Source organism: Limulus polyphemus, unplaced genomic scaffold (assembly GCF_000517525.1).
Source record: "Limulus polyphemus unplaced genomic scaffold, Limulus_polyphemus-2.1.2 Scaffold1437, whole genome shotgun sequence".
NCBI lineage: Eukaryota > Metazoa > Arthropoda > Merostomata > Xiphosura > Limulidae > Limulus > Limulus polyphemus.
The window spans coordinates 144,726-172,115 of NW_013667047.1; the positions used below are offsets into that span (position 1 = coordinate 144,726).

Genomic DNA, 27,390 nt, shown 5'->3' on the forward strand with positions numbered 1-27,390 from the left:
ATGTAGAGCTTTTTGAAGGCCATAGATAGGCCTAAATAAAATGTTTTTAATTGTGTACCAGTTTAACGTTGAATATTAGTTATGATTTTTATGTCTACTTCAGTAATTGTATCAAAATTCAGACAAATTATTATAATTGTGTTGGCAATACAACATTTCAAATTTGTTAGAGTTATAATAGTTTTTAAAAGGGATTTATGATAGTTGCAGATTACAGCTTTATCAGGCTAATGTGCCAACACTACTGTACTGTGAAGAAGTACCAGCTTTGTACAGATTGGATGCCATTAAGGTACGACTTTATCAAGACAAACAAGTCAGCTACGTGCTCAAGACATCGTGTTATTTCCTCTCCAAGATCTAAATACAGATGGGAAAATCATTCTATACCATTTGTAGATGGACCAGTTAAATTACCAGATACATCTGTCACGGATTTTTGTGCCCTTGGGTTACTCAGATGAAGTCCTCCGAAGTCATCACCTGTATATGGTTGATGGGCTTTGAAAAGCATGTAAAGAGAAATGGAACAATATTGACTTCAATATACTTCACAAAACCTCTTATTTAAAAGTAAAGACTGCATTGCAGAGTATTAGTTCATCACCAGGGCCATCACTGATGGTAGAAACTTTTAAATATGCAATTTATACACTAGAAATCAAAACAAATTTTTATCTAAACTTTGGAAGAGCAGTAAATACATTATGTCATAAATATTTTTTTGAAAATCCAGAATTTCCATTCCTGAGACCTTGTCTTACAACTTATCAGAAGTTTTACCTGAAAGTAAGATGAGAAAAGAAAGTGAAATTGGCCCTGAAGTTACTCATGTTTATGAGGTGAGATGTATTCCTATTTCTTTGTTATTATTTTGTGATACATGTGTATTTAACTGTCAGTTATAATAGAATTTTATTAACATTGAATACTGAAAGATTGAAGATTCTCTGAATTAATTAATTTCTCTTGACTTTATCATTTTCTATTTTCAATTGAATAAAGTACTGGTTTCAGTTGCTTGTGTGATAGCTTTAATACATTTTCTCTGTAATATAATTAAATAATTATGCTTCACTACAAGTTACAATATGTATAATAAACTCTTGTATTCTTACATATACAGGATATATTTTTGCTAGCAACATATTCCCCATACCACTCATGGTTTTCATAATTTCTTGAAAAAAAAATTATTATTTGGTACAACAGAATTAGCTTACTACCATTGGAAAATGGTGCTTCTTGGTATAAAGGTTGTATGAACAAATAAGTTTGTTATTTGAGATAGTGTTTCTGTTATGTTAATGGAACTGATTTTGTGATTATGGCTGAACACCCTATAAAACTTTAATAATTATCAAATGAAGAATATTCTGTAAGTGGTCATTATAAAATAAACTACAGCTCTAGTGAGCTCAGGTAAATCCACTGAAAATCTGAAAGAAACTGTGTTATAAATAACTGAATAACTTGAAAGAATTATTTTAGATAACCAATAAGAAAGAAGTCAGTAGATCTCATGAAAACTGTTCCTGTCATCATTAATTAGACCAATGTTATTATTGATTGCAAATTGTGTGTTCAAAGAAAGTCGACCATTTAGACCTGAAGACAGTTAAAGTATAGTAGCCAAAACCTTGGTACAAACAAATACATAAAACTGCTAATGTGGAGAAACATGTAATTACTTATTTTGTTGTCATTATGAGTCTCAAAAACATAATTATTCAACTCTTGAATGAGAATTATGAATTCCAACAAATTATAAAATTATAGGAGAAGAATAAATTCATATTACTATATGATCTGCATATTAGTTGCAAAGCCATAGTCTGAATAATTGCTTTATTGTCAACAAAAACTATAGAAAGAAAGTTCAAGACTTCAGATTGTGTGAACATCTCTAGAATTTAGAAATTTTTTTTAGCTGTTTATTGTCATTTATGTCCAAATACAAAATGGAAGTGTAACTAGAATCTATGTGGTTTCACCAGGTAATCAACAGAGGACCAAGTGTAATACTAAGTGCTGAGGTGCATTTGTTGTGGCCCTCCTACACTCTTTATGGGAAACACTTGTTGTATTTGATGGAACAGCCAAAAGTTCGAGGAAATGGGTCCTGTCTCACAGTGCCTAATATTAATCCTTTGAGTCTTCAGGTAACAGTGACTGTAGAAGAGTGAAACCCGTAACTCTAAATAAAATAATAACCATCTTTCATTATGCAGCAAATATAGAAAATAATTTTCATATTAGAATTCGTTGTAAAGATTTTATGCAGTAACATAATAAATATTTTAAGCACGATGTTTCTTGTATTATACTGAAATGTAAGTTTTCTATTATGTAAAATAAATCATTGTGCAGTGGAATGTTAAATAACACTAATAATTAATTGAGTGATTATTACAGTGTATTCTGTGTGAAAAAAACTATGAATACAAGTCTTTGAGATACAATTGAATTATGTTAAAGCTAATGTTTTTATAATAATGGGAAACCTGCTCTATCACACTGATATTGCAGTTTTAAATAAAAATTTGATTGTAACAGAAATGTAGGAATATATACATTATAGTTTATTGTAGTATAAATGATGCTAAAACAATATAAAACAAAATGACTCCAAATGAGTAACAAATTTTATACCTTTTTATTTACTGGTTTTATCGCAACATAACAGACCACACGCATGGAAAGGTGAAGTAGTGAGTATGAGATAAAGCTGAGAAGCTCAATTATACTAGACTGAAAATTATATGCTACTACAATTATTAAAGTTTTATTACATGGATATAAGATGTCATAGCTCTTCTTGTAATAGATTTTTTGCTTGTCCTAACTTCGTTCTTTTTACAGAGAGTGGCAAAAACAATGTCCATGGAACATCTCTTTAAGGAGAATGAAAATAAGAAGAACACATCAAATTTAAGAACAAAGCGAACCACTAATGAAGAAGATGATTCCTTCTCTAAAGAAGTGGTTTGTAGATTTAATTTGTAGAAGTTACAGTTAAGATATTTGTAACTTTCAATGCATTAAGTTATTAGTTTCGTTAATATTGTAAGTAGAGCTTTGATATCAGTTGCATATAGAAATATATATTTTCTTTAAGGCAAAAAGAAATATAAATGTTATACATTATTTATTGTTATTAGTAAAATAATGAATACCTAACTTTGATTTAGGTTTAATGCTTATTAAGGATCTGTTTTTGAAGCAAAATGTCTTATATTCAGTGAAAAGGTTTTTAAAACAAATGTTTTCAAGTCAGATAATTTGTTGAAATAACTTTTTTTCCAATTGCAAACAATATAATACTAATGCACATAAGTGAATATTCACATATGCATGTATAAATATATTTATGAGGTCATAAATAGATGACCATGTATAATTAATATCACAATAAAAGAAACTAGAACACACAAAGGTACAGCTAATTAACACGTAAAAGTAAGTTATGATTTTGATACTTGATATTGCTAATGTAGATAGCCTGATAACTTGGATAGCTGTTTCATGAGGCTTTGATAAATGTATAAGTGTTTAGCCTAATTATTCAGATGAGTATTTCATAAGGTCGACCAAATTGTCCAGGTGGTTATATTATAACGTTTTTGATAGCATATTGTGATTAACTTGATTGTCTGAGTGGTTTTGTTTTACCATGAGATCTTTGAAAGCATGTTGTAGTTAGTCTGGTTTGGCCAGGTGGTTATCTCATAAGTCTTTTCATAACATGATGAGCATAATCAGATGTCTGGGTAATTATTTCGTAAGTTCATAAATATCTTTATCAGGGTAATTTACAATGTATACAACATAGCATAAAAAGAATCACTTAACAGCCACGTATACATATTGAGAGATTTGAAAACTGCAAATCGAGATACAAGTTGTAGCTAGGAAACAACACAGGGATGAGACTTGTATTTAAAGTCACACTAAATCTTCCTCTGAATGGCTAAAGCCAAGTGTAAGAAGCATAACCTTTTAGTGCACAAAATGTACTAATGATCCACCCTGCTATGTAGGTTTTTAAACAAAACTACATTTTGTATATATGTGTTAAAGATTTATTTTCTTTTTCAAGGCTCATCAGCACAGCTTCGGTCAGCAAACCAAAGAATTACCATTAGGCCTAATGGTGAAGTGTATTTAATATGTATGGGGTTTTGAGTCCATTTTACTTCACCATAGATAAAATTATATTTCACTGTTGAAGCATGTGGCATTGTTACAAAATAAAATAAATAAATTTCTCTCACGCACGCTAAAGTCTTTTATAAATGTTGTACAAAATGAAGTAAACTTTTCCAGTTTGTGTTTGGTCACCATCTGTTTTTATTTATTTTTCAGTATAACAGTTAACATTACTTTGATTATTTATATTGTCAGAAAAACACATAAAATATACAGGAAAATTGGATAAGTTAGTGTGAGAAAACACGGTTTTCTTAGGAGAATTTACTCTTTTATAGTTTATTATTTACAAAAATCGAGGGCTAGGTGTTTCCTAGTGGTTAACATGCCAAAGTGTGAATCTGAGAGTTAATGTGTTGTGTCTTGTTGCTGCAAAAAATGTTTGAACTTTGAAGACATGGATGTGTTATACGTGGTGGTAAAATCCCACTGTTCGATTATAATAGCCCAAGAGGGTGGTGGTTGCTGTTGGCTAGCCGTGTTCCTTCTAGCTTGTCGCTTTGAAATTAGAGATGACTGGTGCTGATAGATCTTGTATGAGAACAATTTTTCATCTCAATCATTACATAAAAACACCCTAGTTTCTCTTGCTTGTCAATTATAATACACATACTTTCAAGTAGACTGCATAAGTTGATTTCTCATGTTAACTAAATAAATGTGTGATATTTTACAGGAATGTAAACCTAACCAGTGTACTCACATACGCTGTACTGTCTACAGCCTCCATGAGAATGAGCAGGTATTTTTCACTGTTCGATCCCGACTTTGGGCAAGGAATGTAGAAGCAGTGAGTAAATGAATAATATGGCAAATTTATTCTTAAGAAGTTCAATAACAATAACCTTTTAATTTAGCTTGCCATGAAAATATGTGTTGTTAACTTATATTGAACTTTTTGTAAAATAAATCTTTAAGTATTGCAGAAAATTACATGTGCCTAAAATATTTTAACTGTCACCTGAGCAGTGACTTCCATGAAGTATTCCATTTTACCAACCTCATCATGTTTTTTTCCTAACTTTCGTTCATTCTATTTTGTTAAAAGATTCAGACACATATGTACCTTATGTTTCACAGTAGAAAATCATTTTTTTGCAAGGAAAATATAAACTCAAAGTTTTTATGTTATAATTAAAACTATAAACCTGTAACTTTACATTCAAAATATTTTAAAACCAAATAAATTAATCCACGTAAACAAGTAGAGTTTAAGTCTATTACATGATTTACTTTTTTGTAGTTGGGCCTGCCTGCAGTTCAGATATCTTCAAAAATTGTCAGTCGAGTTACAGAATTGCCGTATGATGTTGATCCAAGTTATCTGCCTTACAAAGTTCACATAGTAAGAAATTAAGCATTTCCATTTGCTATACTTCATTTTTTGAAATGGTATTTATTCAGTTAATTTTAAGCAGTTTTATGTGTTTGTGTTATATGCATATCATGTATTGAACTGGAAGATTCCCCAGCAGGTTTTCTATTAGATTTGATATTGCTATTAATGGTTGATTAAATTATTAATAACTTCTAACACTAGTAAGTATTTTACAAAAATACACATAGCTACACACATATATTATGTGCATAAGTTTGTGTTAGGGGTGTATTTTGTTGAATTTATTTTAATAATCTTTGAAATATTTAAAGAAATTGTTTTTGCAATGGGCTGTTGTATAAATGTATATTGTAATAGATATGGTGTACTATTCTGGCACCACATCCTTTCCCATCCAAATTCCACCTGTAGGATGGGGTTTGGCATTCTAATTTTCAGTAAATGCTGAATTATTTTCTAAGTTTATGCATTTAACTTTTTGTTTTCCACAAAAAATATTTCATAAAATGTTTTCCATATTATATAAACAGCCTAATTTATTTTATTATTTATTAAGCTTAACTGAACAATTGTAGTAATACTAAGAGTAAAAGTATACAACTTAAGTAAATGTACAAGATAACACTTTCAGTGATTATAAATGCATCTTACCATTTGGCTATTTATTAAATTATTTACGTGTTACTATTAGTTGATAACTTATTGCACTAAGAGCAAGAGTTAGTAGGCCTACTACTTGTACTAACTTAGTTTTGTTAGTATTTAACTGTTATTTGTTATCTGGTAATGCCCATTAACTCAAAAATTAGAAACCGCTAAGATCTAAGCCTTTGGTGTAATGTTTCATTCAAACTTCCAAGAAAGTTGTATTTACTCTTGTACACAACATTGATTTTAGTGCTTTACCATTCATGGTAAAATGTGTCTACTTAAGAATTTTATGACTTTATACATAATTATAATTTCTTTTAACTATAAATAAAGGTTGAAATTGTGAGTGCCTGACAGCTGTATTTTTTAAGTAAATTTAATAGTTAACTCAAAATTCTGTATTATTTTGTTATTCATGCATATGTATCTGCAGGTTTTATATGACATAGTTTCCAGTTTCCTCTGTGCTTCATTCAATTTTTGAGGTAGTACTAGTAGTATAGGTAGTACTATGTTAAGGGTAAGCAAATTGTTAGGGAGTATGTCTTCTGAGGGATAATACAGGAAGGCTAATATTTGATGATTATGGGATGGCTGGCTTAGTAAAGTTTACTCTTTTTTTTTCAGTTTTTGCTAAAGGAGATTTAAGCAATATTTTTCATCCTGAACAGTTACTAGATAGAAACAAAACTGAAAGAGATGATCACATTTATTCTGAGCTTGTTAAGAAAACATTAAAAGGCTTGTAAAAAAGTTATATCTTTGGGTGTGGGGATAAGTCGAATTATTGGATAGAAAACTGGCACAATGAAAGAAAGTTACTGCTTTACAAAAGGATTTGGATTATTTGGTGAGTTGGGCAAATAGATGGCAGGTGCTTTTGAATTGTAATGTGTGCAAGGTATTGCATGTGGAATATCACAATTTGAATTATGAGTTTAATTTTGATGAGAATAAATAACCTTAAAAGCATTATGGATAATCTTGGTGTTCTGTTTCATCAGTTTCTTAAGCCTTCCTAGCATATTTATTGTTGCTAGTAGCAGGGCAAATGGTATTTTAGGTCGTTTCTACAAATATTGAATACAAGTCTAAAGAGGTCATAATATCATTGTATAGGTCATTGATTAGGCCATATTTGGAGTACTGTGTTCAGTCTTCGGCTTCTTTCCTCAGAAAGGACATTAAATTGTTGGACACGGTTCAGAGGGAGGATACTAGGATGATAGCTTAGATGGAAAGATTATCATACAATGATAGATTAAGATCTCTAAAATTTGTTTTCTCTTCAAAAAAGAAGAGACAGAGGGAATCTGATTGAGGTGTTTCAGGTTGTTAAGGGAATTTATAATGTTGATGCATCATATCATTTTATATCTAATGGTGAGAATGTTAAGACTAGGGGACACAAACATAAATTTTGGTAGGGGAGCATCATCTTCAGCTAAAACAGCTTTATTTTTCTAACATGGTGTTTGACCTTTAGAATTAGTTTCCTTCAGATGTGGTAGATTCAGTTACTTTAAGTTAGTTTAAAGGAAAGCTTGACAGATTTTTGAAATGGTAAAAACTGGCTTTTAATTTTTTTTCTTCTAGTGTTTAGTTTAATTTACTGGATAGGTGTTGACTTTAATGTTACGTTATGTATGATTTGTAAGTTTCTAAAAATGCGTACATTGTGCAAAAGAATAGTATAATAAATTTGCTAAATAATGAATCATGGTAATTACATATATATACATACACATGTATAAATATGGCCATGCCAGTCTTCCTTGTTTTAATATAACACAGCCTTCTTATACACATAATTTGTTTTAAAATAACTTTTTAGATAAAATTATCTTTTAATTTACAACTTTATAAATCTATATAAAAAAATTCAAATATTTCAAGAATTATGATTTAAATGCCAAAAGCTGATGAAGCATTAGAAACCAATGGGCCTAACATTTATGATAAAAATATCATGACTGCAGATCCCCCCCCCCATTCCTCTTAGTTTACCTGGATTCAAAATAAGAGGCATGTAAAGGTAGTATTGTAGACCTATCCTTAAGTAAAGTGTCGAAATCAATAGGCCTACAATTTCTGATAAAAAGTTACGCTAACTACAAATGTTTTTGTTGCCCCCACCCATATTTCTATAACTTGCTTGTCCGTATTTATATTTGTGTTGTGTATTTTGCAATGATGCTTACACATGTAAACAACTGTCACTCATTGTCATCAAGGATATCAAGTAACACTTATGACATCATATTCTTACATGGTGTTGTGAAGGCTAAATTCTTCATTCTCTTGTTTAGCAGAGGAAGGTAGATGATGAATAGGGCAGGATGGGTGTATCTTGTAACCACAAAATACAGTGAAAATGATAATAGCTGTGACATAAAATAATAAAAAAAAGAAAGAACGATTTTTCCCAAAAGAACTGAAGGAAAGAAAATATGCTTCATTAGAATTGTTGTTGTCATTATTTTTAACCCAGAAAGCTTGATTTGATAATTCATACAAAAACAGTTATGATACTATTAAGTTGGAATAAAATGGAGAAAAAACTGTATCACAAAAGAAAAAAAAGGTAAATTATAAACAGATGTTTTTAATAAACTTTTCAGGCTTGGTGGTCCGTACTTCATTAAGAACATCTATTTATAATTTACCATTTTCTTGGGAATAAGTTTTCCCCTTATTTAGAGAATGTCTAAATCGTCTCATTCATGCTGCATGCATTTTATGGTTATTAAACCTCAAATGTGTGGTATAACCTGTTTAATGTATCTACCATACTGTAGGGCATCAAGTAAAAAAATAAGTGGTTGTTGCGTATGCAGTGAATATGAATTTTATCTCTGTTAAAGAGTGTTAAATCAACTTAATTTACTGTATAGCACATGCATAAGTTATCGTAGTATTGATGTCACTATCATGTTGTGGCTGTCATGAATTGCCAGTTAGGGAATTTACTTGTTTAACCTTCAACAAATAAATGTTAAACAAGAAGCAGGCAAAAACAAATTGCCAGTTAGGGAATTTACTTGTTTAACCTTCAACAAATGAATGTCAAACAAGAAGCAGGCAAAAAAACAAAACAAATAATACTTAGCGGATTTAATCTCTCCCAAGACTTAAGGAAAACTGACCTACACTTTTTTTACTGACCTACCACTAGGATTGCTGTTATTGTAAGTGAAACGGTCAAATTTATAATGTTGTTATCAGAGTTTCACGAAACTGTAAAAGTTCTGCGAATGTTCACCACTCATTGAACATTTGGTGGATCAAATAATATAATTGATATAATCATTCGATAGCAGCCTGAATGTAGTAATAACACAAAAGACTCGAAAAGACAGAACAAAACAACTCAAATCAATTATATACAGGGTATCCATAAATTATCTGACCCATTTTAAAAACAAATAACTTCAAAAATATTATATGTAGAACACTCCTCTTTTATTTCAACTTGACGAACAAATCATAAAGTTTTTTCTTCTCTTAGTATGCTTCTATATGTCTGAAAGTTTATAACACATATTGACTAATCTATCTTCTCGGCATTGCCGATAGTAAGCGTGCTTTCAACTATACTTTTTAAGGTCATTTTGTTTTAATTGCATCTGCATTAAATTATGTTTAATAATATCAGTAAAGCCATTGTTATAATTTTACACTCTGTATCATTTTTTGTTAAATTATGTGAGAAAATGTATGAGATATTGGTCTTGTTTTGCACTTTTATACAATTATTTTTTTTAGTGCAAACATTGTGCTTTTTTTATATATGTAGGAATAAATCTTAGTTATCTTTCAAATTTTGGAAGCTTTAAGTAGCTAAGGGTATAAAAATTGTATTTTTATTTCTTTTGTTTTTATCATATTTGTACCTTCATGATTGAAAAGATTGTTGAAAACTACATTGACTAAAATATTAAAAATAAAAATTACAGGTGACCACCCCTGTTACAACAGAAGACTTGGGGGAATGGCTAGGTGTACCCTGGTGGGTTATAGTTTTGGCTGCGTGTCTTGGACTGTTGGTTCTAGGCCTCCTTATCCTAGTTTTTAGGAAGGTAAGATATATCTTAAAGGAACTTGATGATGTATAAAAAATTAAATTACTGCCTTGTTACCTTGTAGCTTATTTTAAAACATACAATAGTATGATGTTACTATTGATGTAAATAATAACAGCAACAACACTTACGTGTAACACGTCCCTACACTAGAGATTCACTGTCAGAATGCTCACATTATAGAATGAATATTTCAATGTATCAAAACGGCTAGCAAAAAAGTAAATATCAGTGATAAAAAAATTTGAAATTTAACCAATGAACCTAATGTATATGCAAAAACTTTAACTGTTAAAAATAATTATTTCGTGTTTACACAAAGAATCTTATTCTTTGAAATAATTAACATTTTTAAGTATGTATACTTTCACCATATTTGATAGTTATTTGTGTCAGTATTTGAGTAGTTTTCAAATTGTTTCGTTAACTATTTCCTGGAAATTAAATAAATAATTTTTTTTAAAATGATTATTAGTCCTCTAATAATGCTTTTTTGCTAAGTAGTACTTTAAGATTAGTTATCCCTTTTTACCAACTAAAAGAGTTGTCTGTGAAACAAGTGGAAATATTTAGGTTGGGTTACACAAGGAGTGATGAGTATTTCTAGTGGTAAGGGAAGAAATTAATATAATTTTTGTACTAGTTGCCCCCTGTTGATTCAGAAGTAAGTCTGAGAGGTTATAATATTAAACAGCAGATTTTTTATACCTGTGATGGGCACAGTACAGATAGCCCGTTGTGTAACTTTGTGCTTCACATAAACAGACTATTATAGTTTTTGGGTCACAATAATATTTTTTTAAACTAACAAGTGCCCTTGAGGTTTTTGGAGAAAAGTAAGAAAAATATATCCTAGTTCAGATGTCTATAATGTTAACCTCAGTAGTATGCAGAACAGTTAATATCATCTGATAGTTTAGATGTTTGTATTTTTAACCTTAAGTTTGGTTTTTGTAGTAGTTAGATCAATTTAGTTTTGACATTTTTCAAATTATGTCATTCTTATTTATGCAAAACAAACAATAATGTTATTAAATTTAGAAAATATGTTGTAAATAATTTTAGTATGATAAGTGAACATCAAAGTTTTGTAAACAATAATCTTAATCTTTGTCAAATTAATTGATTCAATTTTGTTTAATATTTTATATTAAAAAATAAGGCAGTGTTTTATTATTAATACAGTTGTCAGAAAAATTGTTTGTTAGGCTTAAATGTTTCTGTATTATTGTAAAACTACATTCATATTATTATATTGCATTAATGTTTATCATTTGTTGAAAACACGCTGCTCTGTTCATTTTGTCATCAGGATTTCTCACAGAGATGTCCTTGTTCAGTATTGAAAGAAGTTTGAGGACTAAAGAAGCATTGGGCATGTTCAAACATGACTAAATTTTTCCTAAAATTCTTCCATCTCCTTATAGAAATACTTTTGGCAGTTGTAGATCCTAGATATGAGAAATTAAAATATGAGTATTCACCTAGAGTTATTACATTATCCTTTATTAAAGTATCATTATTTCACTCTACTCATTTTATAATTTATATACTTTTCAAAACTTTCATATTTTTCATTTATTTATATGTTGTATAGTTTCCAGCATAATGTGAAACTAATGAAACTGTTAGTTTAACTAAGTACATCAACCGTATGGTTGTTGAATTTTAATTTACGTAGCCAAAGGACTTGGCTACGTATTTAATATCTGGCTGAAACAATATCCATAGCATCTCTTGTTATTTAGTCTGATAGTCCAAATATATTCAAATGTTAACCTAAATTATCTGTAATACAGTTGTTTCATTTTATTGTTACAGAGGATTAAATTTTAACCTGAGTTCTGTACAACACCTATTTTTTGTCTTTGAATGCTTTTTGTTGATCATTTTTTTTACAATACTACAGTTTATTCCAGGTAAAAAATGGTAAAATAATTGTTTTACAGTACTGAGATTTCAGCTCATCGTAACCCTATTATTTCATATTGTGGTTTAAAATTAAGAAAGTCTTAACCTGTTATTTTTGTCTACTATCTAGCATGGGTTTTTTGAAAGAAAACGTCCTCCAGGACAAGCAGAAAAAGAACCTCTCCACAGTGAGAAGAATGGGTACCAGTGGAAACAGGGGGATGAAGCTTTGTGAAGTTTTTATGCAGTATACTTCAATTAATGAGTCACAGAATGGTTTTGTAAAAATTGTCTTTAATCACTGCCACTGGAAAACTTAAATGAATTTCATTTGCTGATGCCTGTTGTTCAGGTTCGTGGGTTTTGAATTTTAACCATAATTTTTGTTTTTTGTAAGATAGAAATTAATTCATATATCATGCTGTAGCCCACATGTTTAAAAACAACTTAAACTCACAAAGAAAGTATTGGAACTCTGTTTTTCATGCAGTGTACATTGTTGAAATTTGTGAATAATATATAAATACTTACACGTACACACACATATATATAGATAGAGAGATATGGCCATGCAAGGTTTCAGCTTTGTACTTAAGTCACCATCAATTACAAGAAGATAAGGAAATTTAGGCACAACGGAAAATAATAGATCAAAAAAATTTTCTTATAACGTGCGACAAGATCAACTATAAAATAACCAACATTATTGGCTATCTATAAACAGTATCAATGAGGAAGAGGAAATAAAATTATATATATATATTTAATTATATTTATCATAAATTAATATTAGGCTTACTGTATTTTTTAACACACCAACCCTTTATCAGTCCATCAGGACTTTTTTCAAGAAAAAAGTATGTATGATAGTAATTTAACCATATTATGTCTTACATATCCATTGCTGACAAATAAGGAGTTCATACCCTAACAATTGTTGTTAAAAACATTTACTTTTTCAAATAAAAAATGCATTTATAAAAATTGTCTTATTAGAAGGTCATTTTATTGAAAAAAAAAGTTGCTTTAAAACAAGTTAAGTGTACAAAGAAACTTTTGTTTTGGTAAAAGGATCTAATAAACAACTTATAAATAGGTGGTTTATTTAAAAAAAGTAAACGCTCTTTAATTTTATTTCCTCTTCTCCATTGATAATGTTTTTAGACAGTCAGTAATATTGCTGGTTAATGTTATCGTTCTTGCTTCGCATGATTATAACATTATTTTTATTTTCTAATGCACCCAATTTTCATTATTTTCATATGCCTAATGATGACATAACTAGAAAGTCAAAATTTTGCATGGCCATATTTATATTTGTGAATAATAGTTTTCCATGTTACCATAAAATCTCATAATATAGTCAAACCACTGATATTATATAATATTCCTTTGTGAGATTTTTTTAAAAGTTTATAAAAATCTTGTTGATCAAATTATGCAATTTCGCATATTTTACAGTCGATTAAAACAGTAAATATGCGATGTGTTTACAGTTTTTTTTGTAAAGTACAATTCTTCTATAACAGCCTGAGAAAATATTTATAGACAGCAAACAGCAAAACATTGGTACTGAAATATCTATTTAACTTAATTTTCTGACAGTTAATTCAAGTTGGAAGAAAGTTCATAAGTTAGTAATTTCATGATATAAATCATAACAGACTGGAAAATTGTTAATGTATTTATTACTAGCACTTATGCTGTGAATAGGTGGAAGTTCATATGTATAAGTGCTCAGTTAATTGTAGACAGTGGTGTTGTTTCACTGTTAATATTCTAGCTGTGTTAACCTTCAGGTTTCATCTCGGTATAATATATGAACATTCTAGCTGTGTTAATCTTCATGTTTCATCACTGTATAAAAAACAAACATTTTAGCTGTGTTAACCTTCAGGTTTCATCACTGTATAAAAAACGAACATTTTAGCCGTGTTAACCTTCAGGTTTCATCTCGGTATAACATATGAACATTCTAGCTGTGTTAACCTTCAGGTTTCATCTCGGTATAACATATGAACATTCTAGCTGTGTTAATCTTCATGTTTCATCACTGTATAATATACGAATATTCTCGCTGTGTTAACCTTCATGTTTCATCACTGTACAACATATGAACATTCTAGTTGTGTTACCCTTCATAATTGAAGCATCAATAGGACATACTAATAAAACCAGGAATACTGAAATGAGTGAGAACTGTAAATTTAAAGCACACAATATATACTATAATTTTTTTTGGCCCTGTTCCTTGCTTTCAGTTTGGTATACTTGTAATTTTTTAAAATTGCTTTAAAGTTATGAGTTATATCTATTTGAAAAAAAAAAAAGTTGGATATTTTAAAAACAGACCAGTTGTAAATATTGATATATGTACTAAAAATAAAAGGGGTCTTTCCTTTTAGTAGAATTGAGCATGTGATAGGCAGTTTGGAGGTTAGTGAATTGGGTTGTAATTTCATGCTAGAGTTGTGTAGAAGTTTTCTTGTATAAGGTGAAAACCTTACGTGATTGTATTTTTGTTTTAATCTTATCCTTTTAAATCTTATATAACAAAATGGTTTATTTTACTCAATCTTTATTAAAGAAAATTTCAAGTTTATGCAAGTTTTACATACTCAAAATTGACAAGTTGTGCCCTAGAATTACATTAATGTGCTATTTATTTCTAACAATGTATTACAGGTTTTTTGCAAATAAACTCAACTTTTTACATCTGAGCTGATACTGTCTATTATTTCCATGAACGACTGAAAAATTATTCAAGTTATTTCGAACTCCTTCAAGTACAGAACTAAGTGAGTTTTAGTACAGATACAGTTAAAATGTTAACTTCTCAAGAATCTTTGTGGGTGAGAAATATTTTTTGTTGATTACTAGATGTGGGAGATAGGTTGGTTCATTGGCTAAGAAAACTTGCTGGATGGAAGAAAGCAGAGGATTGTTGTAAATGGTGTTACTGTTAGAAGTGGGGTACTTCAGGGATCTGTATTGGGGTCTTTGCTCTTTTAGATTTACATCAATGACATAGATGAAGAAATTGCTAATAAATTATTTAAATTTGTTGATCATATTAAGTTTTTTGGATGTTGCTGCTTCAGAAAAGGATTTGAATTATATGGTGTGTTAGACAAATAAATAACAGATGACTTTTAATTATAATAAGTCCAAGGTAATGCATGAGTAATATCATCATTTGAATTACGAGTATAATTTTGATTGTAATAAACTTAACAGTGTTATGGAAGAAAAGGATCTTGGAATTCTAACTGATCAGTATCTTAAGCCATACAAGCAATATGCTGTTGCAGGTGGCAAGGCAAGTAGAATATTTGGTTGTATCTACAGCAATATTGAATACAAGTCTAAAGAGGTTATAATGTCTTGTATAGGTTATTGGTTTGGACACATTTGGAGTATTGTGTTCAGTCTCAAGCTCTGTACCATAGGAAGGACATTGAATTTTTCAAAAGAGTAGAGCAAGATTACTAGGACGATACTTGGAATGGAAATGTCATATTGGGACAGGTTAAGATCTCTGTAATTGTTTTCTCTTGGATCTGTTTATGAACATGTAACGTTTTGTGAAAAATCTGTACGTGATGGAGAAAAATGGATATCATTTTCAGATCATGTGTTAAGATCTCTGTAATTGTTTTCTCTTGGATCTGATTGAGGTGTTTAAGATTGTTAAGGGAATTGACAGTGCTGATGTATCATCATTTTTTTTTTAATTTAATGGTGAGAATGGTAGATTTAGGGGATACGTGTATAAATTTTAGCAAGGTAGGAGTCATTTTTAGCCAAAACATCAATATTTTTTAGCGAGGTGGTTGGCCTTTGGAATGGGTTGCCTTCAGATATGGAGAATGCAGTTAATTTAAGAGAGTTTAAGGGAAGGCTTAATAAGTATTTGAATGATAAGGGCTGGCTTTGAGTGTTTTATTTTTATTTTAGTGGATGGGGTGGTGTACTAGGTGGACCAATGGATCTATTGTTATCCTTACATTATGTGTATATGTATGTATGCAAAGCTGTTTAAAGTCATGCATATTGAATTTGACAGGTAACTTTTGAAAACAATCAAAGCTAGATTACTCACTCCTCAGCAAATCTATTTTCATTATGTTTAGCTAACTCTTCATTTCGACCTGGTGTATTTAAGTGTTTTACACTCACACAAAAAAAAAGAAACCTATAATTCTATAGATATTTGAAGAACTTGTAGCATTCTGCCACAATTTAATTCTTCGTATTGTTAGCCAACATACTCCCAATGAAAGAATAGACCATTCCAAGCTTTTATTTGTTGTTAAACAAATGTTTAAACAACTCTATTCAACTCTTCATTTGTTTCTTTTTCGTTTTCAGAAACAAAAAAAGAATGGTAAAAAAGGCATAAAATCAATACTTTTATATAGGCTAAATAAAGCTACGAACAGAAATTTTTTCAGCAAGTTTAGTTTAAACAAATGAACTTACTTTTAAGTGGATATATACATTTAAAAGTTTTTTTATTGAGCTTTTATACTGTCATGAGCTACCTGGTGGGGCAGTGGTAAGTTTACGGATTTATAATGCTAAAATTCGGGTTAGGTTTAATTTAAATGGATTTTCATCATTTTTTTATGATGTAGTATACTTTAATTTTGGTTACTTGCTCTAAAAAGATTTGAAGAGTCACTTTATCTTGTTCTTTGGTTTCGTGGCATATTGCATGCAGATCTTTGGGTAATGTCTTTGTTTTTAACTCATTCCCAAATATATCTATTGTTGTAGATGTTTTTTACTTATTCCTTATCCCATATTCCGTTGGACTATTAACCAAATAGCTGATAATTTCTCAGATATTTCCTCTGATTTCAAATGGCTGGAGTCTCATGCCAAAGGACGGAATACTTCTGAAAGCTACTCTTTGCTCTGTAGCCATGAGTATTTCACCCAGCAGTGAGACTTGCAAGAATTACACAGGCCTGCGAATTTAAACTTCATAGAAATTGTTTTGGTTTAATAACGGATATTCCATAATGCAGCTACACAGATTGCAAAAAAGAATATAATTTTTTTTTCTATCACATGAGGATTTTTTAAAAATTGGGAAGAAAAAAACTTACTCAGATCAAATTATTATTTTGTTTACCACAATGAACATTTTTTATTATTATGTTTGGGTTCTAGTATGATCGATAAGATTCTCACATTGCGATTTGTCTAGAGAAATCTATAGCCAGTTGTCAGCGTTTTAAACATAACAAAATGTGACCCGATTTCAATGATAATGATTCAATTATGTAAAAGTACATGTAACGTTTTGTGAAAAATCTGTACGCGATGGAGAAAAATGGATATCATTTTCAGATTCAGGAATTACTGTAGAACATGTAAAAATTTCAAGACACTAAAACCACTGCCTGTGTAATCAGTGGCTTCTCTACTTGTGGATTTTACTGTATAATATGGTTCATTTGAGTTAGACTTGGGCAAGGATCCTCTTATCATTATATTTTGAGTTTTCCTCCCTTAACACCTTTTGTGAACTATGTGGACTTGTTGTTATGTCAAAAAATCTCTTCTTGTACAAATTCCCATGCCAGTGAAACCTTCTTCCAAGAAACCGTCTATGCCCCTTCATGAAGTTTGTTTATATGTAAGCTACAAGAGGACACTCAATACTTGGTATCTCCTAATTTCAGGTCATCGCAGATGAGCTGAAAGACCTTCGGCATCAGTAATCTCTCTTCGTTCAGGAATTGCCAGCCTTACAGAATATTTCATTTGAAGTTCCTTGATATTTTCTATCTCTCATAGATTTAACTCATGTTATTTTAGTTTTTCTTATCCGTCTGAATCTTGAAATTCCTGCTAGTGTTCCACCAAATGTTGAAAAATGTAAGATGAGGTCCACATATATTGCGTTAAATGTGTGGAAAGGCAGGAACAACACAAACAAACAGATTAATGAATACAAAAAATGCATTGGAGTATATTTTTTACACAAGTCACTTCTACAGTAACAAAAATGAAACAACAGTTTCCAAATTGAATCTGTCACAGAATCATGGAAAATTCTAAAGTGAAAGAGCCCTCTAGTGCTTAACGAGGACAAAAGTTGGAAACAATATTCTGATCTATAAGAAACAAAGGAGTCGTTGGGCTGGCCTGTACCTCCCTGGGAGCCACTGGCAACCCCCAGACCCTTCGTTTGTTTATCCTGGACCTACTTAAGAATCTCCCCTACCAGTACAATTTGAATTGGTGTTGTTGCAATAAAATCCTGCAAAATGAAAAACAATAAGATTATTGGGGTGAAAAAAAAAAGCAAAGCTTGGGTTGAAACACTTTTGAAGGTTTTGTAATTCAAGTTGCAAAATTCTGAATTAGAAAATCAGGTTCATCCACAAACTATGGCATAGTACTAAGCGGAGGTTTTTATTGTGCTATCTTTACTTTAGTTTCGTACTCATTATTATACTATTTAATACTGTAGATGTAACTGTTTCTTTTTTGAAGTTTAACTCTCAAAGTCCTAACTTTGAGTTAATTATACACATTATTGAGAATTAGAAATTGCAAACTGAAGTCTCGAAGTCTTGCTAACCTCATAAAAAAATATACTTAAAAAACAAATATGCAATATCAAATTTTCTAATAAACCTTCCACTAATTACAAATATTATTAAAGATATATCTAAGATACAGGGTTATACAAAAGTCACGACCCACACGAAAGTAAAGAGAAAGTGTGAACTTTAGTAGCTCATACGTTATACAGAGATTGAGTATGTTATATTAAAACGGTTTTAGAACCTCATCACGTCTTTACAGTCTATGCCATCACGTCTGGTTATGCTCTATCTGACGGCTGTACATCTTGAAAATAGTTCTGCACCATAGTTTCCTTGTAAAAAACAAACAAAACACTTTATCATAAGGCTGTCCTGTCAAAAGTACACCAATGCTCCCTGCATTATTTTCATGTGCCATCCAGTATATGATGACGACAGTTTTCCAGCACTCAACAGTTTGATCGCCCAGAAATTCACAGGTAACTTGGCCGGTATGTCTTCTTATTGAATAGCGTGAATACCCATTTTATTCTCCAGCTTCCCCCCCCCCCCCTCAGTGGTAAATTGGCAGCATTAAGATCCTAAAATTCTGGTTTCTATACATGTGGTGGGAAGAGCACAGATAACCCATTTCGTAGCTTTGTGCTTAATAGCAACCAAAACAAATCATCCCCCAACGACTGAACGAATATGTCATGAAAGCAGTGGTTCTCTAAGTTAATTCACATTCCTTTTATTTCCCAGTGTAATTCAGTACAAGGGATATCCCCGGCGATCTGGACACATCTGTACGATCCGAATCTATAAATATTTTACATCAGGAAGGGCAATTACAGACACTTCTCAAAAGCGATCAGTTTTCGGTGGCACCACAACTACTTACGAGCGCAAAAGATGTCAAAATGTAGTTCTGATATACGCCGTTCCACAGCAACTTACACTTGTGGATGTATTACGATTTGCTGACTTGAATATTTAAAATCGCTTTATTAGAACGTACTCAACCCTATGTATATATATATATGTTGCCTACCTACTGTAAAGCATAAATTTTTTCATTTGCAAGTTTTGACAAAATTAAAGTCAATACCTACAGATTAACAATTTGTTTGTTAATGACGTAAATATCCAATTAATTAATTGATCGATATGAAGACAAGTTTTAAAGGAGTGTTTCCATTCTCTGTTATACAGGATAAAAGAGAATAAACATTAATAATCGCATGCTTACATTAAGTTCTTTACGATTCACATTAGCACACATTTATTTATTTTTATTTTATCTTTCGTGAGAGCCAATTAACTTTGATAGACACTTTATGTAACAAACTACACGATACATTATATATATGTCAAATCACTTTGACAAACATCAGATGTATTATTTTCTTTCCATGTATAATCCAACAATGAACCAAAAGTAAAATTCCTCAGATGACAAGAGTAGCGTAGCCGTAATTGGCCGCGACCGTCCACTTAGCACCCAATCACAATATGCTTGATGGTTCTCTCGTTCCAAACGTCGTACTTAGCACCTCCTGCCCGTCTGTTGTAAATTCAGGCCCACCCAAAATTTCATATTTGGCTAAGTCACTAGGAGACGAGTGTTCATATTTCCTCTTGTATGAAATAAACAACAACCGAATCACATTAAAACCTGTGTTTAACTTATTTAATGCATGTAAGAAATGCAGATCAAACCCAAAAAAATATTTTGTTGGAAATTAAATAATCGACATAATCTTTTGTACTAAAAAAGGACCAAATAATAACAGAAATTGTTAAAAATTTACTAACTTTTTGCTCAGATAGACAAATAAGCGCAGGAAGAATGTTATAAGGGATAATATTACAATAAAAAGAACGTTTAGTAGATTATTTTAAGTGATGTTGGTTGTAAGCTTAACGGTGGTCTAATTCTTAACGTTTTTTATTATTATTTGAAACCAGGAAAGTTGGTCTAATTCTTAACGTTTTTTATTATTATTTGAAACCAGGAAAGTTGGTCTAATTCTTAACGTTCGTTTTTTATTATTATTTGAAACTAGGAAAGTTGGTCTAATTCTTAACGTTCATTCTTTATTATTATTTGAAACTAGGAAAGTTGGTCTAATTCTTAACGTTCATTCTTTATTATTATTTGAAACTAGGAAAGTTGGTCTAATTCTCAACGTTCATTCTTTATAATTATTTGAAACCAGGAAAGTTGGTCTAATTCTTAACGTTCGCTTTTTATTATTATTTGAAACCAGGAAAGTTGGTCTAATTCTTAACGTTCGTTCTTTATTATTATTTGAAACCAGGAAAGTTGGTCTAATTCTTAACGTTCGTTCTTTATCATTACTTGAAACTAGAAAGTTGATCTAATTCTTAACGTTCGTTCTTTATTATTATTTGAAACCAGGAAAGTTGGTCTAATTCTTAACGTTCGTTCTTTATCATTACTTGAAACCAGGAAAGTTGGTCTAATTCGTAACGTTCGTTCTTTATCATTACTTGAAACCAGGAAAGTTGGTCTAATTCGTAACGTTCGTTCTTTATCATTACTTGAAACCAGGAAAGTAGTATTGAACAATTTTGAAATACTGAATTTTTTTTTAAATTTATCTTTACATTACTAGGCTGAATGAAAAATATGATCAAAGGACGTAAATATTCCGCTACGTTTTTACTTGTGTGCTCATGAATTGAGACATCACTTTTTATGACGCGTATCTAAGACAAAAATATATATATATTGTATCTCCTCTTTGGAATACTGCTTTTGGAGAAAGTTCAATTATGGACACAATTAGGTTTCTCGTAAGTCTCACTTCTCATTAGGACGGGAGGATAAGCGGAATTTCCATTAAAAACTGCCAACAGGAAGCGTAATCCTTTGCCCCTCCAACACCAATACCAGAAATGCAGATAGTTGGTGTTTATATGTCCATGTAAGTTTATACATATCAGCCCCATCTCACACAAACGCATTTTCAAATTAGCTAGCTCCCCCTTTCCACTCCCATGATATTTTTTTTAAAGAGAGAGAAGCTTAATAATTTATCCTAAATTTCGATGTGGAATGATATATATAACAGGAAATTTTGATAGCCTGCACAACGCTTTGGAAATAGTCGAATTTTTTTGCCTGTACTTTAAAAAGTAACCTCAATATTATAGGCTTGAACCTAATGTTATTATTAGTTCGTTTAGATATAACGATGCTTTCTTTTTCTTAGACAGTTCTGCAGTGCTTATATAATAAGCATTATCATGAATATATACAAACATCAAAAAGTAAATATTTTACATCTACAGAAATTACATATCTTACATCACTTATCGAGTGTCATAGTTTATAATCATTTTGTGTCCCTTAACGGTTAACATAAAGATTTTCTTACTAGTTGTGTTTTGATTGGTATAAGTTGTAAGAAAATCTTTTGTTGGTATTATAAATTAATTCATTAAATATTAACATCTAAAGCTAAAATTACTGTCAATAATTTATAATGTACAAGTATAAACCTTAAGCAAATTCTCTGCGTAGTTCTAAATTAGACGAAAATTGTCCTCAGTGGTAAACTAATTTTTTGTGAAAATGAATACAACCAAAAAAATATCTTAACACCTCATAGTCTTTGTACATGATCCAATAATGTCAAGGATTCAGGTTGAAAAGGTCTAATTAGCTTGGATTACTAAATGACTTGTTCTACCCTGTCGAAGAAATACACCAAGATGTATGTTACGTGAACGATGCGCTTCTAGAATGTAGTATTTCTTTAAGCCTCCGGAACTTGGAAGCAGTCCAGTTTTAAAAAGGTCACCTAGAAATACAGAGTTATAAGTCCTGTTTTTGTTGGAAAGATTATTTTAACGCATTTGATATCTTTCCCGCCAACGTGTGAACAGAAACAATACCATTGTGATAACTAGCAGTGATATATTTGACTGATCTCAGTAGCACGTGAGGTAGGTTCTGCTCTTAAATATTTTGTTTAAAAAGTTGCTCTTAAATATACGACTTAAAGTTGGACATTATATAAACACACACACACACACATATATATATATATATAATTACTGATTTGTTTCATATGTTAAAGAAGTTTCGTTTTCCAAAATGGAATTTCAGATACATCTCCTGGATAATATGAATTATTTGTCAGTTTAGGGGAAATAAAATGTGAATGAGGCTTATCTTTCTGGATTCTGCTGTGCTTTAAGTACATAAAAAGTAACTGATCGAATCTACTTAGACTGTATTGATGTTATTGCTGTTCCTTTTTAACAGGGGCGCCGCCCAGCCTCTTTCCGATGAGGGAAATGTACATAGTGAGCCAGCTTTAACAGTAACCACTTTTTGTTGGGTGCGGGGGCTACAGGGGAAGCTCCCCTTACCGCTGCCCCTGAGCCGTCTATGTATCTTTGCAGCATGCTTTTCTTTAATAGTATTTTCGTATAAAAGTAATTTATTTTCTTCCAACTATGTTAGAAGCATTTTCAAGTTTGACTAGGGATGACTAGATAGTCCTTGTATAGCTTTGCGTGAAATTCAACAAATCGCATTATGGTTAGGTAATACACGAGTACTCACTGATAAGCTTATAGCGGTAAATACTGCCTTAACGCAGGCTTACTAATTGAGAATAACTTATCATCAAGTTTAGCTAATTTTAAAATATCTCATAAGTTAACCAATAATACTTTATCCAATCATTACTAACTTTAAATTTTGAGTAATTCGTATCTTTTGTAAATTCTAACGTTAACTCGGTCTAAAAATTACCCGGTTTTTCTATTACATTTGAATTATACTTACAATGCGTTTCTGAAACTATCTAGGCCTAATAATATTTTTACTTCAACTATATCAACCAAAACCTGCTGACAGTATTCGTAACAAATATGTACAACGAATATTAAAAGGAAAATAGTTACTAAATAATGCGACATGCTAATCTTCACTAGTGTTAAATGTTTTTATAAAACGTAATTTACTTTAAAAAGAAGGAGCTATAAAATACCGTGTGAAAAAATAAAAACTTTGAGAATCTTTCACCAAGAAGGGTGTGTTCGCTAAATAAAATAAAATTTTGTCTCTTGTTAAGTTTAAAGCCACACAATGAGCTATCTGTGCTCTGCCCAACGCGGTTAACGAAACCGATTTTCAGCGTAATAAGCCCTCAGACTTATCGCTGAGTTATGGGGGAGAGGTAATGAAATAAGAAAACAAAGCTGTAATGTTGTAGAACTGTTGTTTAGTTTTTATCAAAGACGAGTAGTTGAGATGCTTACTGTCAGCTTTAACATTCATAGATTGATGTTCCCAGAACGCGCACTAAATCTGATAGCTAATCCAATGGTGACATTATAGTCACTATCAGTCATGATACTAATACTAGGGGAAAAAATCGGTGAATTAATAAGCACTAATTATTTACAATCAATAAAACTATAAAACCTCTGCGTTTATGGAGTTACCTTGTTTGTCAGGAGTTTACTTGATAAACCAATAAAGCAGAGAAATCTTCTTTCCGAAAAAGATTGAGTTATCAGTTGTTCTTTTTGTTATGTTGAACCACGTTGGCTCAGCAGTAAGCTTCATAACGCTAAAATTCGGGGGGATGGGATCCTCCAGGACGAACACAATTCTGATAGCTCATTGTGTAGCTTTACATTAGAACAACCAAGACAGAACTTTCTGTTATTCTAACATAGGCCTAAAAGAATGCACTTCTGAATGTAGGGAAATGATACATTAATGAAAAATATATATTAATAACGGAACTTCAAAGATTCAGTTCCTGAAACTGTCTTAGGCACTAAACAAATCCAACCTTGCTATGATACGAAAAAGTTCGAAGATTTGTATTTCTTGCTTTCAAAGTTGATAGGTGATTCTTATTATGTTTAGGAGATTTTGATATAAGAATTATTTTTGAATGTACGCAGGAGTGTCATTTTACAAAAGACTTAGGGGAGGGTCAAATAAGACTGACCTCAGGCGACCCCCACCCCAATGAGCTGGGATCCTACGCTAACTCATAATTTGTGTATATGTGTTTATCCTATCTGACTAAAAATGTCTCAAAGAAACAGCCTTTACAAATGATAGCCTTGAATGTTCACCTATATTACTGAATAGTGAATAAAGTGGCTCTGCTAATAATATGCTAAAAAGCTAACGTACTCTCAATGATTCCGAAGATAGAAGATATTTGAAAGCTATTCTTGTTGAATACCTTATTATATATACCAAACTGAGGCAGTAAATTTAACTTGAAGTGATTATCCTACCGAAATTATGTTATTTTACTGAAATATATATGTTTGATTTCTGACGTAAGAAATAGATTGTCCTTCAGGTTATTCACAATTGAATGTTTAGAAAATACACAGGCTTAACTTTTTTTTTTCATTGCCTCATTAAACAATAGCTATTTGTACTGCAAATTATTCACTGTGATAGGTTGTATCTAATAAGGATTTATACTGGAGTCCTAAGGCGCTTCAGACTTCTATTTTCTTGCGCTGAACATAGGCAGTAAACAAATATAGTATAATTTTCATAATAAATTCGGTTCTTGTTGTTAAGTGCAATATTATTCTATGGAAGTAATTCAAACACATATTGCTCAATTAAAGAAGTGCTAAGTTATCTAGTAGCTATAGTAACAAAAACTACTGAAGAGTCATGTAACATATAATATCAGTTCTTGGGCGACTTATAACACGTAACAACAAATACCGAGGAGTCATGTCACATGTAATATCAGTGCTGATGTGACTTATAACACGTAACAACAAATACCGAGGAATCATGTCACATATAATATCAGTGCTGATGTGACTTATAACACGTAACAACAAATACCGAGGAGTCATGTTATATGTAATACCAATTCTGGTGTGACTTATAGCAAGTAACAACAAATACCGAGGAGTCATGTTACATGTAATACCAATTCTGGTGTGACTTGTAGCAAGTAACAACAAATGCTGAGGTGATACGTAATAACATAAAAAATAATAAACAGAAATGTTAAGGTGTTATGTAGCACACAACAGCAAACACTGAGACGCGTCATGTAACAAGTAATACCAATTCTGGTGTGATTTGTAGCAAGTAACAACAAATGCTGAGGTGATACGTAATAACATAAAAAATAATAAACAGAAATGTTAAGGCGTTATGTAGCACACAACAGCAAACACTGAGACGCGTCATGTAACAAGTAATAATAAATATAAGAAGGAATGTAGCAAGTAACAACACATTCCGTACACCATCAAACGAACTTACTAACATATACCGAGTACCATTTAGGAAGGAACGATAAATATTGAGATGTCATATAGAAAGCAATGTAATATCTGAAGTTTTATATAACACTAACTAAGGGTAATTGTTAAGGAAGTAAAAACTGTATAAAGGACAATGTTAGGTAATATTCCCCCCACCTTCTTTCCTTTGTTATTAAATCCCCAATGACCTCATTTGATGCTAATTGCATACCTTACTTTGTGGAATATTACAATTGACTCATTCAACTGATTAAGTATTCGGGCCTTTAAATTCAAAGCCAAAAGTCTATAAAGAAAAAAGTTGAAAAGGTGCCCTATTTTAGAGGTTTTTTTATCTTTCTTCGAGGCCAAAAACTGAAAACAAAATAGTCCATGTACACCGTTTGACAGTTCCAGTTACCATATTAAAATTGTGGTAATCGAGGCAGCCAACTGTGAAAAAAGTGAAAATGCGTCTTATTTCAGAGCATGAAATATGTACGAAAAATGCCCTTAAAGAACCCCATGTAATCATCACTTGATTATTTTCTCTTTTTTTTTTGGAAAGAATTATAAGCGATGTCGGTATATGTAAAACACGGTGTGGTGTTTTCGAAACACCCTCAACACTAATAAATAATACGTTTCATTCAACTGTATGAGAACGAACGCTAATCACTTATCAAATTGCATTTCGGGAGACATCCAAAACAAAATCCGCACATAAATGGTGACGTTTTGAGGTGTCTTATTTCCAGATAGCAATTTTTTATTTTTTGCCAAAGATGTTTGAGAGAGAATGAGGGCATTCAGTGTTTCTTCGATAAATGAAGGCAGGCTATGTTCCCGTGAATAAGTTAAACAACAACAAAAAAAAGGTGGAACGAGGATAGTTTCGTAGCCAACTCACGACTCGTACAGGGACGGTATATTTAGCTTGATTCCGAATTTAGGCAGTGTGGTGGCAACTGTTGGCGTAGACCCTGCGATGTGAAAATGTATATCTAAGAGGTACAGAATTGTGTAGTTAGTAGTGTCGACTGAACGGGGAACAGGGGGAGCTGCTTTATCGAACTTCAACGCTGTAACTAAAACAGGTCAGTTTTTAAAGTGTTTTTATTTATTCGAAATCCTGCGGGAGGTTTTTAGTATTTTTGTGAGCGAACATGAGATTTAAACCCAAATGTAAACTGTTTTGGACGAGAAATATGTTTACAATCTCAGTGATATTTAGTCCAGTCATTCTTGATGTTTCGTGCTTATGAATTTACTTACTGTTTTATTTATAGTATAAAAACAATAAAATGCCAATAAACGGGATTCATAAATCCGTCTTTATAATATAAATTACGAAACCAAA

At 31.2% G+C, this 27,390-nt stretch overlaps 2 protein-coding genes across 3 annotated transcripts in view; both read left to right on the top strand.

The window, feature by feature from the left end:
- LOC106463554 (integrin alpha-8-like) overlaps window positions 1-13,171 on the top strand; it is a 108,103-nt gene extending 94,932 nt beyond the window's left edge. Inside the window, exons 24-30 of the mRNA XM_013923603.2 lie at window positions 737-842; window positions 1,998-2,162; window positions 2,863-2,985; window positions 4,886-4,999; window positions 5,453-5,554; window positions 10,156-10,278; window positions 12,323-13,171. Coding sequence (XP_013779057.2) covers window positions 737-842; window positions 1,998-2,162; window positions 2,863-2,985; window positions 4,886-4,999; window positions 5,453-5,554; window positions 10,156-10,278; window positions 12,323-12,427 — 838 coding nt within the window. The 3' untranslated portion in view covers window positions 12,428-13,171. The remainder of the gene's footprint in view (window positions 1-736; window positions 843-1,997; window positions 2,163-2,862; window positions 2,986-4,885; window positions 5,000-5,452; window positions 5,555-10,155; window positions 10,279-12,322) is intronic.
- Window positions 13,172-22,697: 9,526 nt separating this feature from the next.
- Window positions 22,698-27,390, top strand: part of LOC106463555 (RING finger protein nhl-1-like) — a 33,793-nt gene continuing 29,100 nt past the window's right edge. The window contains exon 1 of one of the 2 annotated variants that reach the window (XM_022391095.1): window positions 22,698-22,715. The gene's annotated coding sequence lies outside the window, so the exon portion shown is untranslated. Of the gene's footprint in view, window positions 22,716-26,989; window positions 27,128-27,390 lie in introns of those variants that run through there. The other variant, XM_013923604.2, reaches the window with a different exon arrangement.